This window comes from Sinocyclocheilus rhinocerous, unplaced genomic scaffold (genome assembly GCF_001515625.1).
Source record: "Sinocyclocheilus rhinocerous isolate Xijiao unplaced genomic scaffold, SAMN03320098_v1.1 scaffold480, whole genome shotgun sequence".
Classification (NCBI taxonomy): Eukaryota; Metazoa; Chordata; class Actinopteri; order Cypriniformes; family Cyprinidae; genus Sinocyclocheilus; species Sinocyclocheilus rhinocerous.
The window spans coordinates 196,471-213,937 of NW_015655401.1; the positions used below are offsets into that span (position 1 = coordinate 196,471).

Below are 17,467 nucleotides of genomic sequence, written 5' to 3' on the forward strand. Positions count from 1 at the left end.
CAATGTAAAAATAGCCATTTATACAATAATACAAAAACATCAAAGGAAAAGGCCAATATTATTCCAAGACAGAATGCACTGTATGTCTCTGTTTTCTATGTGATGGTGACTAACTCCTGTCATTAAAGTGAGTAAGTAAAAAGTCCTCTCTGAATTCATTAGGCTGGTTTAAATGTGAATCAACATGTTTTCTCTCTGAAGGCCTTAAATTAAGTGTGACAGACACTAAGGTCACTGAGCTGATTGTAAAGATGTTAAACCTGGACAAAACTAAGAAATAATGTTATCATGCCATTACAACAAACAATACTCCATATCAGTGGGAATTTCTCATGCTCCCAGAATAATGCCTAATCACATCATGCTTGGGTTTATGAGTAAAGACAGAAAAGAAGAGCAGGCTGTTGTGAAGATAAACAGTATATTAAAATGAAGATGCCTGAAGTCATTATACATTATTCTGAAGGAATGATAAATTATTCAAATTTCAAGTCTCCCACAAACAGTTCTTTGTGAAGAAATGGTGTTCAAGTTTTTTTATTATGTCACAGTCTGTGAATTTACCATCCACTCTGCTGATTTATTCCCATGGGGCATTTGGCATTGTTTTCAATATACTGTATGTAAATTTTGATTCACATCAGAATTTTACATTTTAAAGTGCTGGTGTTTCAGTGTCAGACTTTTGTGTCAATGCCTGCTTTCATACTGCCGATATCTTCTTTCAACTTTCAATGTCTAACTCTATCTAACAGTCTCTAATTTAATTTAATACTTTAAAGGAATAGTTCACTCAAAAATGTAAATTTGCTGAAAATTTACTCACCCTCAGGCCATCCAAGATGTAGATGATTTTTTTCTTCATCAGAATAGATTATCAGAAATTTAGCATTACATCAACTTGTACTTGAGTCATGTGGATTAATTGTGGATTATTGTGATGTTTTTATCAGCTGTTTGGACTCTCATTCTGACGGCACCCATTCACTGCAGAGGAACCATTTGTGAGGAAGTGATGCAATGCTAAATTTCTCCAAATCTGTTCCAATTTAAAAAATAAATTCATCTACATCTTGGTTGGCCTAAGGGCGAGCAAATTTTCATTTTGGGTGAACTATTCCTTTAATGTCTTTTTAATAAGACATCCAGAACTCCAACATTAGCACAGATGTTCCATGCTGACAACCATTTAAAAACTGGTTAATCATATAGTTATTTAACACCCATACAGTTTTCACTGCATGTTTACTGTTAAAATAATACAAACTCTGAGACTGTTGGGAGATGTACATAATTTAAAGATGAACAACATGTCTAAAGGCACTGAATAGTCAGTGTTCTAAACCAGCTCAGACACACAAATTTGATCTGACCTTGCTAGAGATACTCATAGCTAAAGGCACATTTCATGATGATTAATGACAAACCTTGCACATCCATCACGATATATTATGGAATGGGGCACTATTCAGATAACTTTGGTGAAACAATCAAATAATTGCCTCTACAAGGGAACTCTGCATCCTTTCCTGCAAAACTCTTACAAAACTGCAAAGAAGAACACTACTTTGTGAAGTCCCCGCAGCTTGGTTTGGAAAAGATGGTTAATTGAAACATAACTAACTGTGTGACAATTGGTACTTTACTTCATTCCTTTATGATTTTATATTACGACTGTAATTTACCATTGCCAAGAGTCCTTTAATGTAGTTTTGCAAACTAATGGAGTTTCTGGATCCAGTCCAGTGTCATTCAGCGAGACTGCAAAATAAGTACCACAAAAGGATGTTAACATTACAGCACCCAGAGGGCAAAAACACTCAAGGTGTAATGCCTTCAATTTGATAATTAGGTGCATTAGGTCATTTATAAAATACAAAAAAATCTACATTCAGAACCACATTAGTGGCGAAAAGATGATAGTAGTACTAACAAAAGCATAAATGTCTCTCCAGTACAGAAACGGAGACTGGAACGTAGTTCAAGTAAGATAATGCTGAGGCATAATATATGTTTGCTCTGTTTTTTTTAATTATATGTCCCATAAGCTATATTTGCTCTCTCATTTATTATCAGTGTGCTCTGTGATGGTGTATTCGAGTTCATAGCCTGTTATAACCAGGAAGTCGAAAACAATGAAAATGCAATATGGATTTGTTGTTGTTTGTTGTTTCACCTTTTCCCAAGCTTCCAAGTACCTTACAGTCACAGTGTCAGGATCACTAGGATCATCAGTCACTTACCTGTCACCTCACCAGTCACTATGCCTGTCACTTCTGTGCACTACATTTCCCAGAATCCCTTCTGGCTCACACCTGCTCACATTCCACAATCACCACACCTGTCTACCATTAGCCTCATCAGTCTGCTTTATAAGCCAGCACCAAACAAGCACACATTGTCTGGTCTCTTCTTTGCATAGGACTGCTTTCACCAGTGTGATTTGTGACTAAGACGGTTTACATTGAGATAATACTATTCACCGTTGTTGTCCACTACTGTGCATCAACTTAACTGGATACCTACCCATGCTATTTACCTGCTACAAATCTCTCTCTCAGTCATCATCTGCTTCCATCTTCTGTGATCTGGTGCTGATCCCCTCCTCACCTGTAATACAAAGGAAGTTAAGACTGTTATCAAGTTTATGTTGGACTATTGCGTTCTGAACAATCACTCACCTGCTTTACTCTTTGTCTTCTGGTTCTACCAATAAAGCCTGTTTGAGTTAATGACATTTACCCGTGTTGATCCTCCTGTTTGCTGACAGAAGACCAGACCCATTCCAACAACAACCATAGACATCCTATCCTCTAATCCTCTGAATTTGCTCCTCTCCATTTTCCAATATGGCTGTCCAATTGAGGATTGTCTAGGAATTTCTCGATCTTTCCTATAGGGTACCATGGAGTGATGATACCCTGAAGACAATCTTCTGGTGCAGATTAGAAGATGATCTGTATCAACAGATACCGGCGTCAGCTACCACCTGTTCTTTAAAGCACTATCTTGATTATGAACTGTGGCTAAGTGGCTCGTCCTTCACTGTTGGTGAGGTTACCAACTGCCCTGTCGATGAAACCGTAAGCCCCACGTGTCCTGTCTCTGCTGTGACTGCTTTCAATATAATCACAGCAAGTGCTTCCATATTCCCTTAGGTGAGAAAGGCTATCTCAAACGGTGCAGACCTGGTGGCAAAGCTTGCGGATCCACCTATCGTGTCCATCAGGATGTCTCTGAAGATTAATTCCACTCTGTGGTGCTCATGTCCAGAATCCATACCCAATCAACATAATCATGAATCCGTCCAGTGAGTAAAAGTCCCAAATCTATTCCTGAAAGGGTAATCTCCAAGAAGGTCATTCCCGAAGTTCTTGTTTTCCATTATGTAGGCACGGAGGCCACTCCATGTTCCTTCATGGTCTCTCAGCTGGCCCTCCCATTGGACTCAAACCAGCTTGCACTCCAGACAGTCTGCCTGAGATCTTCAGTTCAACCATGGGGACCTCATGCCCTGCCAGCTCCACCTGCTCCGCCCTGGTGGTCGTCAACCTTGACAGCCCTGCCCGGGCTCCCTGCTCTCCCATCTGCTCCGTTATGGCCTCCTGAACTAACTGCTCCACCATGGTCCCAGAATCCCTCCTGGCTCACATTCCACAATCACCTCAACCGTCTACCATTAGCCTCATCAGTTGGTCTTTATAAGCCAGCACCAAACACGCACGCATCATCTGGTCTCTTCTTTGCATAGGACTGCTTTCACCAGTGTGGTTTGTGACGAAGACTTTTTACACTGAGATAATACTACTATGTTGTCCACTACTGTGCATCAACTTAACTGGATACCTACCCATGCTATTTACCTGCTACGAATCTCTCTCTGTCATCTGCTTCCATCTTTTGTGATCTGGCGCTGATCCCCTCCTCACCTGTAATACAAGGAAGTTAAGACTTATCAAGTTTGTTGGACTACTGCCTTCTGAACAATCACTCACCTGCTTCACTGCTTGTCTTCTGGTTCTACCAATAAAGTCTGTTGGAGTTAATGACATTTACCTGTGTTGATCCTCCTGTTTACTGACACCGTGTATTTGCTCTGAATGCTTCAAATGTTATTGTACTATGTACTGAGGTCATTTGTATCAAGTACAGATATCCACAATTATATATGGGAAATTTCTTAATATAGTTTATAGTCAAGACAGTAGGACAATTGATAGCAGTATCTACAATTTTTTTTTCTACCACCAATGGAAGTACCATCAAAACATTTGTAATTTCTGCAAGCAGCCTGGCCCCAGCTGTTGTTTTGGTAAGTATAGGCCTAAAAACATGAAAAAGATGAGCAGCCATGTAAACCGACACCATTTCACCATTTGAACTGATTCAGTCAAAAAAAATAAGAGTTCAGTAATGCGTTTCTCACAGGAAATGCTTTTACCTGTCTGGATTCCACAGCAGAATCTACAGTAACACATGGAGAAAACCATGAACTAACACTTATGAGTAACTGAAACATACTCTGCTTTTTTTGAGTATCAAGGTGGGAGAGTTCTAAAAACGAAATCCTCTCTTAGAACATTTCAGAGCTAGTTACTGATCACTGCACAAACTCACTGTGCATCCCACACAAGCTGATCAATGGAATCATCTGCCATTGTCCACCTGGTTAGGGATATGTCAAGAGCCTGAGATAAAAATATAATGTGCTTTAAATACGCTGCATTTCTGCCTTTCAATCTGACTATCTATGAAAATGTATTTTACTGTACATACAGCACACTATCTTTCAAGTTTGGGGTTACAATAGAAAAGAAATGTTTTCTATTGCGATGTACTTTAAAACCTAACCTATTCCTGTGATGGTAAAGCTGAATCAGCAACCATTACTCCAGTCTTCAGTGTAACATAATCCTTCAGAAATCATTTTAATATACAGATTTGCCCATTTTTTATTAATGTTGAAAACAGTTGTGTGGCGTAATATTTTTGTGGAGAAGCAACTTTCAGAATTCTTTCATAAATGGAAAGTTAAAAAGAACAATTTATTTGAAAAAGTAAATAGTTTTACATTGTTACAAAAATTGCCACATTTGATCATTTTAATACATCCTTGCTAAAAAAAAAAGTGACTCCAAACTTTTTTGAACAGCAATGTGAAACATTAAATTGTTTTCTAATGGTTCTTACAACATTCACTATTTTTTAGCATCTCCCTTCATGAACACTGCGTTAAGACACTGTGTGTCAAGCTAAAATGCTGCTCCATTCCATTTTGCTCTGTCCAGATATTTATGAATGCAAAAACACATCCTGTGAAAAGGTCTCCAGCTAGACCACCATTACTCAATGGGCCCATTTAGCCACAACTTCACCTGAGTTGGCTCAGCGGCTTCATTAGCTATTCTCCGTTTGCATGATCTCAGAATGAATGTCTATCAACATAAATTCAGGATCAGCCATATGGCTTAGCATTGACATGGTAATATTTAAGCATTAAACAGAGGCTGGAGACTGTAACAACGTCAGCACATTGTCACTGGGTGGAAGGCACACAGAAATGTGTGCACGCAAAAGACTGCAGGCCAATCTCTCATGATTTTAGTCTACAATCAAATACAACTTGATCTGCACCATAACATTTCCATACTGCATTATTCATTAACTAAACAAACTGTTTTTGTCGTCCTACCCAATAATTCTAAGACCCACCACCCACACCCACCCACACATTCAACAACAGAGAAATAATGAAGGGTTTCTGATGGAAAGAGCTTATTGCTTAGGGTGGTTGTTCCATCAGGTCAGGCAAGAGCTCAGGCCTCCTGTGAGTGTGCCAATGTGATTAATGAGCTAATGACACTTTAAGTGGGTTGGGGCACTGGAGAGGAACACCAGAATGATGCCACTTCTGTGAGGGGGCAGACAGAGGTAGAGGAAGGGGACGAGGTATCCCTCTATTTCCCAACAGCATTATAATGACCAAAATAACACATCAGTCCCTGTTAAGGAGAGTGAGAAGTTCCCCTTGCACAGACATCAGGAATTCACAACTACTGCAGCTGCAAGTCACCTGTGCACAAACACAAATCTGTGAAATCAACTTCCTTACAAGAAACAAAAACACTCTGCACTGAAAACAATTCATTTGTTTTATTCAAGTAAAAAACAAATAAATATAAATACACTGCTGTTCACAAGTTTGGGGTAATTTTTATGTTTTAAGATTTTATGTTTTTGAAAGAAGTCTCTTATGCTCACCAAGGCTGCATTTAGGCCTATTGGTCAAAAATGCAATGAAAACAGCAATATTGTGAAATAATATTAAAATTTTATTTTTCCTATATTTTTATATTTATGTTTCATAGCTATATATATATATATATATATATATATTTTTTTTTTTTTTTTTTTTTTTTTTTTTTCTTTTTTCTTTGCTTCTTATTTTCATGACTTTCTCTCTTTTTACAATGTTTATCTTATTATTATTTCTTGTATTTTACTGTTATTGTTAAGCACCACTACACCAACAGAATTACCTTGAATTACCTACCAAAACCGTGGTACTTAAAGGTGATTCTGATTTAAAATAATTGTTTTCTATTGTAATATATTTTAAAATGTAACAAGCCATTACTCCAGTCTTCTGTCACATGATCCTTCATTCTTAAACATTTCTTATTGTTATCAACTTACTTTGATCAATTTAATGTGTCTTTCTGAGTAAAAAACTATTGAAATCTTATTGACCCCAAACTTTCGAACGATAGTGTATATTATAGTATATATACACTGTCTAAAACTTGATTATTAGAGTATACACACTGAAAAAGATGTGACCAAAAAAAAAAAAAATCACCTTTTGTTTATTTTGAATAATTTTTAGATATATCATGGATGTACAAACTTCACTTATATTAAAATCTAAACCTAAAAATGTGAAACTACGGATTATGTAAACAGTGACAAATTACTAAGCATCTCTGAACACACATCCACATGAGTGCTAATGGCTACTCATTTGTGGAGATATAGATCTTTCTGTCATGGGGCATCCAGATAACTCAGCTGAAAATGGAAGGACACCTCGCGGCATGTGCCATGTGACCTTTGGCATGACCTCATTCCCTCTGCACTCTGTTAGAATGCCCTTCAAACAGGAATGGAGGGCAAGTGTCTGTTCAGCCAGCCATAAACAGCTGTCATCTATATGACCCTAAACAGGATGCTGCATTAACCCCAGGTATGAGATATTCCTATGGGATAGTTATAAAAGACTGTACGAATTAATTGCATGTGCATTAACTACAGTTTTTTACATTGCTTTGGAGAATGCCCTGAGACCACAGTTTAAAATCCCATCTAAATTTACAGTGCTACACGCATATGTATTACATAAAAGCTGTTTTTACTGCCACCAACTGGATAAAAAACTGCTAAAAACCACTGTATCATCTACTACATCATACCAGGGAGGGTGAAATAACAATGTCCTATGTAGTGACAGGCCTATATATATCAGTCAGACTAATTAAGCAGCTGATATTTTTCATTCTTACAGATAAGCGTGTCAGCTTGGCCAATTGACAGAAGTGGTTATAACATATGTGCATAAATATATTCAAAAGTTTGGAGTCTGTAAGATTTTTTTTTTTGAAGGAAATCTCACCAAGACTGCATTTATTTGAAAAAATGCAGTAAAACAGTATTATTAGGAAATATTATGGAAATATTATGACAATTTAAAATAAAATGTTAATATATCTTAAAATGTCCTGTGATGGCAAAGCTGAATTTTCAGTAGCTATTACTCCAGTGTCACGATGCTTCAGAAATCATTCTAATATGCTCATTTGCTTATTATCATTATCAATGTTGAAAACAGTTGTGCTGCTTATTTTTTTTGGAAACCATGTTACTTTTAAAGCATCCTTGCTGAATAAAATTAATTTATTTAAACAAAAAAAAATCTTAGGTGACACTTATCAACGCTGCCCCACCACTTTTATTGATAAAATAGCTTTGATACTGATTGCACGATGTAGATGCACGATGTAGATGGGCACGGTGAGTGCATCGCCTGTCTGGGCAGCACCCACACAGAAGCTGCTCTCACAAGGACAGAATGTTCTCACTGCGAGAGCATGAGTCTCGCTCTTCTCCATTCGTGGATCACCTTCGGTCCTCTCTGGCCTGCTCTCCCATTTCCTCCCTCCCCTAGTAGGAAGAAACAGCGGAGCAAGGGGCTCAAACACCGGGCTCAACTTACGCCGGCACAGGTCCCATGTGTTTTCACTCTCCCCGCAATGCCTCGACTTGCCTATGTACTTCACATGTGAGGATCAGAGCCCCTCATTGGCTGTGAGCGCCTTGATTTCCTTCGGTGGGTCTGAGGAAGAAGCTGTCGTGGATGACTCTATGTCATTGATGGCTTCAGATGCAGAAGAGTGGACGTGTTCCGGCAAAGAACCCGAGTGTTGAGCCAGCCTGGCCAGCCGCTGAATAAACCCTGTTCAGCAGGACTGAGGTAGTCCATCTAACGGCGTCATTCAAAGTGGGGACTTCACATCCCTTCACTTCAGTTCACTGAACTGAACTGAGCTGGACGATGACATCACTGAATTCAATGATGAACTGCCTTTAACTGAAAATTGAGTGTTTACTATTGTCCTTTTGCATTGACACACTATTTTCCTATTTTCATACTGTAAAGCTGCTTTGACACAATCTGTATGGTTAAAAGCGCTATACAAATAAAGGTGATTTGACTTGACATCTCCTCAGGGCTTTCCAGAGGATGCTCGGCCTCATGTTGCCCAATTCCTCTATGATTCCTCTGGGCCTGCTTCATGTGTGGCCCCTCCAGTATTTGCTCAAAGCCCATGTCCCGTCCCACGCTTGGCGCCTGGGAAGTTTTCATCTCAGGGTAACCCACCGCTGCATCAGAGCTGTTGCCCCTTGGAAAACTCCTTGCCTGTTTCAATCAGGCGTCCTGTTATGACTGACCTCCAGAAGGAAGGTGGTCACGACAGATGCCTCCATCTCGGGTTGGGGAGCTCTGTACGAGGGCAGACCGGCGTTCGGCTCCTGGTCAAACCTGGAGCAACGCTTACACATCAACTGCCTCGAGATGGCGGTTTTTCTAGCTCTGAAATCCTTCCTGCCGGCCTTAAGAGGGCACCATGTCCTGGTCTGTTTGGACAACATGACGGCGGTAGCCTTTATCAATCACCAAGGCGGTTGCAGTTCACACTCCCTTTACAGGTTGGCTCGACGACTCCTTTTATGGGCACAATGCAAACTCCTTTCACTGAGAGCAGTTTATGTGCTGGGCAGACTGAACAAAAGGGCAGTCATGCTGTCCAGGGGCAATGTGGCTCCAGGAGACTACATCCCCAAATGGTTCAAATGATCTGGTCTGTCTTCAGCAGGGCAGAGGTGGACCTCTTTGCATCAGAAGACAACTTTCACTGCCCAATTTACTTTTTGAAACAGCGAGATGCTCTGGCCCACGATTGGCCCAGCACTCACCTGTATGCCATTGCGGTGAATCATTCTCTCATGGCTGGCCAGTCAATCGGCAGAAACGACCTAGTCGTTAAGTTCCTGAGGAGAGATTGGAGTTTGAATCCACCTCGCCCTCATACTGTGCCAACTTGGGACTTATCTATAGTCCTCAGGGCCCTACGGGGCCCTCCCTCTGAGCCGCTCTAGTCGGCCGACTTGTCGCTTAAGACTGCCCTCCTTCTGACTTTAGCGTCGGTCAAGCAAGTGGGTGACCTGCAAGCACTGTCAGTCAGTGCTTCCTGTCTTGGACTGTAGAGTTGTCCTCAAACCAAGACACGGCTATGTGCAGAAATTGCACTCCACTCCATTCAGAGCACAAGTCATCAGCCTTTTATTGTTCTCCAATTAAGAAGGTGAGCAGGGTCCTAATCCACTCTGCCCGGTCCGAGCTCTTAAGAGTGTATATTGTGCACTCTGGCCTGTTTAGGCACTGAGAGCAGCTCTTTGTATGCTTCGGAGGCCATTCTAAAGGGCTGCCGGGTATGAAGCAAAGACTATCTCGCTGGACAGTGGATGCTTTAGCCCTGGCTTACGCCTCGGGCTTGCAGTGTCCTATAGGTGTGAGGGCCCACTCCACCAGAGGAATGGCATCCTCCTGGGCTTGGTCCAGCGGGATTTCTATTTCTATCTATTCTCTTTCAACGTTAAACTGACGCTTCATGCTGGAATTTGCGCTCTGCCTCTGTAAAAAGTAAACCCAGCCTACTTTGACTTGAATGGCAATCTCAATCATTTTGACATTGACAAGTGCTGTTAGACCGCTGAGACAGACCAACCCCAAAAAACTGAACTTTTAAACCTTTTTGTAATCGTAAAAAAACAGAGCGCTGTGTAATTTATTTATGGAGCAGTTCTGTCATTGAGCCACTCTCTCAAAAAAAAAAAAAAATTTGTTAATAAGTCACAAAGCTTTTTGGTCAGAAAAGTGTTTCAACCTCACCTGAGTGACTTTCTTGGTCACATTATGGGTCCGGTCTATCAGTTTGCCCGGGGCAATGATGTCAATCTCACCAGGTGGAACAGCAATTAAGGGATCCGGTTTCATATCCATTAAGCTGTGTGATATTCGGGGGCCCTGAACTGAGGTCCGGAGCCGAATGAGATCTGAGTCGGAAGTAGCGTTGTGCAAGCTAGCTTTGCGGTGCATGGCACCTGGAAGAGGATAAAGCAAAAATATAATTAATCTAATCTATTACTTTGCCTGTGTTTAGTTTCAATTATCACACGTCTCTCTGGAATACTTCATTCTGACTGGTCAGTTGCAACTGTTCAATGGTCATATTTTTTATAATGACCATTAAACTGTTTACTGGACTGTCATTCATCTTGGTGCTATTCTCTTATCACTCTTTCTTTGCAACACAATTTAGAATACCTAGTTGGTCAACTGGTTGAATCATTACCTGTGCTACTGGGTCTGACGGGCAGTTTCCTGTCCCAGTTGAAGTCATTGGTGGAGGGTGAGGGCCGCATGCCACACAGGCTCTCGCAGGAGTGGCTGTGTGCCATGCTGCAGCTGGACGGAGATGCCTCTGAGGTGAGGTTGTGCAGACGAGGGGAGGACTGAGAGAAGCCCTGAGGCAGGGGAGGGGACACTTCTGATGGCTGTGGCTCACTTTCAGGCTCATTTTGAGCCTTATCTTCCCACATAAACAGCTGAGATCCTCCGAATGCAGAACGCTCAGGCAGGGAGAGCAGTTTGTCCAGGGCTACTGACTCATGGCCCATATGGGGCATCAGCTGCACGTAGCCTTTTTCAGCATCTTCATGCAGAGACTGTTTACTGCCACTCAGGGAACGCAGCAAAGGCAGAGGCAACCTGAGACGGTGTCTTCTTGCTGAGGAAATATCCAAGAGTAAGGAATTTAAGTATTTTGTCAGATCATTATTACATTAGGTTACTCAAACACAGTGATGGTAGCTCATGAATTGGAGTCCCATAAATGCCATAACTATAATGTAGCCTGAAAGCACCTTCATTGAAGCTCATTTAAAAATAGGTGTGTATTCTGGCAACATAAAATGTTTTACAAGCAGCATATAAATATTCTATTATATTATGAAGTTATAGATGCTTTGCTAGTGAATGATTGACTCTAAAAGCATAAAATGGATTGTGGCAATATTTATGCTATTTTTACACCTTATTCACACCAATTGTTTCTTCAAAAATGAGTCTATCAATAAATACCACTATTTGGTGGATCTCTAAAGAAAAGCATTCAACAATGTGTATAAAATTGTGTTTAACAGGGGGAAAAAATGGTGTTCATCACAGGACAAGTAACCAACCCATTGTTTAAATAAATTACTTAAAGGTGCAGTAGGAGATCTTGGAAAATGCTAACTTAAGCCTGATAGCACTGAAAGCGAACGTCCCACCCTCCCCGCAATCGCCATCCAAAGCCACAACCCTGAACGCATACGCTCACAGACCAGAATACCAGAGACAACATTACAATAGGCTACATCAGCGGTTCCCAATTCCAGCCCATGTTCCGAAGTGAAGTAAACTTCAACGGATTTCCCCTGCTCAGGGAGTAAGGAGCAATGAACACTGTGTAGGGATCATATCGGAACACTGTTCATGCACGTAGCTCACTTCAAACGAGCTGGTTATCTGAATCGCGAGGACGGAACCGCTGGGCTACATCATGTGTCATTCACCGGTGAGAAAACTTTAAAAGTACTACAATATCAGGAAGGAAGATCGGGTTGTTGATGTTTGTCTGCCATTCTCGCTCTGTCTGCACATCGTGAGTGAACACGCTGATGACGTATCATGTCTACGCGAACCGGGTGCGCAGAGGTATGCAGATACATACGTTGACAGGCAGGTAGGAAAGCATATTAAAACGCTCGGACCGAACGTTTTGATTAGACGAACATTTCTTGATCCTACACCTTCCACAGAATATATAAATACAAACAAATACATTTAGACCACTTAACTTAATGATTGCTATCGGGATGTGAAGAGACTTTCAACCAGCATAACAAAAAATTATTCTGAAGACAATCACCTATTGCACCTTTAACTTAAATTACTTAAGAGCCAGTCATTCTGAATTGATAAACACATAGCATTTTAAGCTGACCGACAGACAGACAGACAGACAAAATAATGTAACATTCAAAATAATGTAACATAATGAATCAGATCTGTCCCATCTGAGTACCTTTAGAGAGCCATGGGATGGTGTGTTTTGGGTTGATGTCTCTGCCCGGTGAGCTGTCGAGGGGTCTGTCCTGTTGATCTGCCAGCTCAAAGTTCAGGATGAACATGATGACTAAACCATCCTCATTCTTAACTGGAACCACATCCACAAAGCACGGCAAACACACACCTGCGAAAAGGGGAGAAATCTGAATTTTTCCAATAATGGTCACTCGACATCAGTACAGGAAAAGCTCTTCATATGTTTCTGTCACCACCAGAGGGCAGCATACAACAAAAGATACCTGTTACATTCCAAACACATAGCTGATGCAGAGAGGATTTAAGTATTTAAGTGGATTTAATGACAACCTGTCCACCTCAAACACTATTACAATCAACGAGTGCGGCATAGGTCTGTGTTAAGGTCTGTGATAACCAGCTTGGCAGATGTCCTGAGCCCCGACTGTTCACTGTGGCAACTGATAGCCGCCCCACATTGGCACTGTGGTTCCTGCTCTCTCACACTGCCAAACCAACCAGTCCCTCTCTGTGCCAGTCTGATGGGCCAGTACTGATGGCCAGGAGTGCTTCACAGTGAGATGAGCTCAAGGGCAGACAGGACAACAATAGAACAGGGAACACAGTGCCATCTCTCAGGGATTAAAGAGTGAAACACACTCCTCTATTCCTCTGTAAATAATTTCATTCATACCAGCAGCATCTGCTACTGTAAGACACAGTCACAAAGAGCGTAACCATCTGCTGCTTAACACCAGCATCTTCTGCGTCATAATACCCTTCAGAGGGTATAAGATACCAGACCAATACAGGTGAGCAAAAATGCTGGTTATTATATGTGTTAAACGCTCCATAAAAGCATTTTATATCAAAATTTCTCAAGAAATAACACTGCTAGTGAAAAACAAAAGGGTGTGACCTGGCCAATGTCAATCTAATTTGTAAAACCAAGCCTTTTAAGAGATGCCCGCACACATTCCCAAGTGAATCTCACACCCTAATTTGCAAATGTCAAGGTATGTCAGTTTACATCCATGAAAAAGCAAGCTTTCATTTGCAAACCTTACAAACTAAATCGGATTTTGACATTTTCAGTACCAAGGACAGAGGCGGCTATTAGGACGAGGGAGGTTAATGCCACCAGAGGAAATTGTATTGTTTTCATAAGAACATAAGCACCATAGAAAACTGAAATTAACAATGGGATTTAGTGGCTCTAAAGCCTGACACACCCCCCCATCTTTTTCTTCCTCCTCTCCACCATATCCTCTTGTCAGGTTTAGATGCACTGTATCCATTTCATCCTCCAAACCAGCCACTGCAATGAGAAAACAAAATGCTATTTTTCTTTGAAGTGGTGGTTATAGAAAAAAATACAAATTGATCAGTTTAAAATGCCTTTTGTGACCTTGGTTTATCACTAAATTTTCTCATTTGCAGATTAACAAGGCTCTTAGAGTTCTGATGTAAACGGTGTTGGGGATTTTTTATGTTTTTTCATTCCAAAATTTTCAAAATTCACAGAATTGATTTAAATTCCAAGTTCTGTCATGAAACTCTAGATGGCACAGGCTGATGGGTCCTTACCGCAAACTGATGATATTCACAGTGTTAGACTACTTGGCACAAGCTGATTGGTTCATATTGCATAATGCATACGCATTACATTTTACACATTACGCATATTACATTTATATGGCTGGTTAACTTTCACTAAAGCATGCATCGCGATTTCAGAGTTCCTCTGAAACCCTCCACCTTCCCCAGCTGCACCTGTACAGATCTGCTATGGGTTATTATATGCTATTTGTGCAGCAGCAGTATGTCTTAAGTACTCACAGCACCATATCGGCATATGTACTGGCATTAGCAAGTTCCTGTACTTGCTTTGCAGCAGCAGAAATAATCTACAACAACAGCAATAACCAACAGCAGCAACAATTCAGCATTACGCATATTACATTTATATGGCTGGTTAACTTTCACTAAAGCATGCAGCGCGATTTCAGAGTTCCTCTGAAACCCTCCACCTTCCCCAGCTGCACCTGTATAGATCTGCTATGGGTTATTATATGCTATTTGTGCAGCAGCAGTATGTCTTAAGTACTCACAGCACCATATCGGCATATGTACTGGCATTAGCAAGTTCCTGTACTTGCTTTGCAGCAGCAGAAATAATCTACAACAACAGCAATAACCAACAGCAGCAACAATTCAGCAGCATAGCAGATCTATTCCGCCAAGACCAAATACAATAACATTGTCATATCCATTGCCATGCTTAAATTTCCCGAGAGTTGTCATGATAGAAATATGGTAAAATCAGCTCAGAGCTAAGAGCACTACAACTCAGGAGAACCAGGCGTTATCGGTTTGATTCAGTCTGACGAATCCAATGAATGAACTCACCGAATCGGTCAAGAGTGACTACTGAACCAACACACAGTATGACTCACTTTGTAAACTGAAGTTCCATGTCAATGAATCCTTACTACTACTGAATTAACATGACTCACTTACTGAACTGCAGGTTCCATGTCAGTGAATCATTGCTTAAGTGGCTGCTTTTGCTTCTTGTGCCACAAAGAAGGATATATTTTCTCTTTATCTGTGCACACCACATCTTTGTTTATGGTTCATTTATTCTTATACTATAAAAAAATGAAGGTTCAAAAAAGGGGATTTCACAGTAATGCCACCCACTGAAGAACCATTTTGGGATCCCCAAAATGAGTCTTTCAGTGAACATTTCTTAAAAGAACAATTTTTTTTCTTTGGGTAAAACATTTTTCTACTATCAAGAACATTTTGTGCAATGGAGAGGTTTCATATGGTTTAACAGCTCATCACTGAACCATTAATGCCTGAATCTTTATTTTTTTATTATCTAAAGAATCTTTATTTTTAAGAGTATACCATAAGCCTTATTTTAAAGCAATGAACTGATAAACAGGGGAAGCACTAGGGGTGGGCTAAGGGGGCTGAAGCCCCGAATGTTTTCATTACCATGTCTTGGGAGACATGTCATCAAGAGTTTTCATGTGCTTTAAAATAATTTCTATTAAACCAGCACTTAACCAGCAAAATGCTGCTGCTTCTATCTGTAACTTACAGTATAACTTCATAATACCAATCTCACCATCTGTCAAAATTAGATTATTGTTACTGTATAGCAACAAATATAGACTTTTAATCATGGTATTATATGCAGACTTTCTAGGACGCACACACACACACACATTTAAAGCGATTATATGAACAGCTTGGTTAGCATTTATCATGGTCTGTGGCAGACTTTTCTAAGTTTCAGGGCAACAATTCAATAAACAAAAAATTTATATTAAGTGATTTAAATCATAGAGAAAATGGTCTTTTTGCTCCATTTCGCGAAAATGGTTCTAAACAAAGCCATGTTGTGCTTCTCTGCACACAGCTGTTTCTCGTTACTGAATGAATTTGCGTTTTTGAACGTGTTTTTGAATCAGTGATTCACTGACCCATTCATAAAAACAGTTTCTTACTTGCACTTAACCAGCAAAATGCTGCTGCTTCTATCTGTAACTTACAGTATAACTTCATAATACCAATCTCACCATCTGTCAAAATTAGATTATTGTTACTGTATAGCAACAAATATTGACTTACTAGGACGCACACACACACACATTTAAAGCGATTATATGAACAGCTTGGTTAGCATTTATCATGGTCTGTGGCAGACTTTTCTAAGTTTCAGGGCAACAATTCAATAAACAAAAAATTTATATTAAGTGATTTAAATCATAGAGAAAATGGTCTTTTTGCTCCATTTCGCGAAAATGGTTCTAAACAAAGCCATGTTGTGCTTCTCTGCACACAGCTGTTTCTCGTTACTGAATGAATTTGCGTTTTTGAACGTGTTTTTGAATCAGTGATTCACTGACCCATTCATAAAAACAGTTTCTTACTTCCTGAATGAATCGGCCGTTTTGAACAAATTGATTGAATAAATGACTCAACGACTGTGGCTTGCAGGCACCTACTGGCAATTTTAGTCTCATTTTTAAAAGTATCGTTCTATTTTTTCTATCATTTCATATTTCTGTGTTCTAAATTTTATATTTAATACATCGATCTCATAATATTTGTAATTTAGTTTGTAATATTTGCAATTTGTAAGTGCAGTGTTAATGCATGCAAGAGCTCCTTAAAAAACATGTGTATGCTATAGAACCTTATGTTTAAATATACTTGTATACTTTAAGGAAAAATTAAGCCACTTAGCCAATGTACCTTTTAAACATTTTATTTGAAGTGTATCCTGTGTATTCTGACACATACATGGATGTCTCTGGGCTAAGCCCCAGATATCTGCTCACCCTAGAACCACCCCTGCTGATACATAGGCCTATATCCAAAATGATTATACTGCATTATATGATTGTTATATTATTTTCATAATTTCATTTTAAAATTTCTCAAGATGTCAAAGTGGGTTCTAGCATTAAGTACCTCTGCTCTAGTATTTGTTTCTGAAAGCATCAAATTAGCCCAAATAAAGAAAATTTTACTGTAAAATTCTACAGAATATATTTGTTACGGGGCTGACAAGACGCGAGACGTGCGGATCCATATGCAAGCTTTATTCAGCAGAGAGGTCAGAAACACAGGCAGGGTCGAACAAATGGCAAACAGGTATATGGTGGGCAAGACACAAGAATAATCCTAGGGCTAGCGAAGGTC

General features: G+C 40.0%; 1 protein-coding gene across 3 annotated transcripts in view; it reads right to left on the reverse strand.

The window, feature by feature from the left end:
* Positions 1–17,467, reverse strand: part of LOC107718079 (potassium voltage-gated channel subfamily H member 6-like) — a 39,485-nt gene that overhangs the window by 17,820 nt on the left and 4,198 nt on the right. For 2 of the 3 annotated variants that reach the window (XM_016525025.1, XM_016525024.1), the window contains exons 3-5: positions 12,747–12,914; positions 10,971–11,405; positions 10,508–10,719 (exon numbers count right to left, since the gene is read on the reverse strand). In XM_016525025.1, the coding sequence (XP_016380511.1) occupies positions 10,508–10,719; positions 10,971–11,405; positions 12,747–12,914 (815 nt within the window). Of the gene's footprint in view, positions 1–10,507; positions 10,720–10,970; positions 11,406–12,746; positions 12,915–13,977; positions 14,029–17,467 lie in introns of those variants that run through there. The other variant, XM_016525026.1, reaches the window with a different exon arrangement.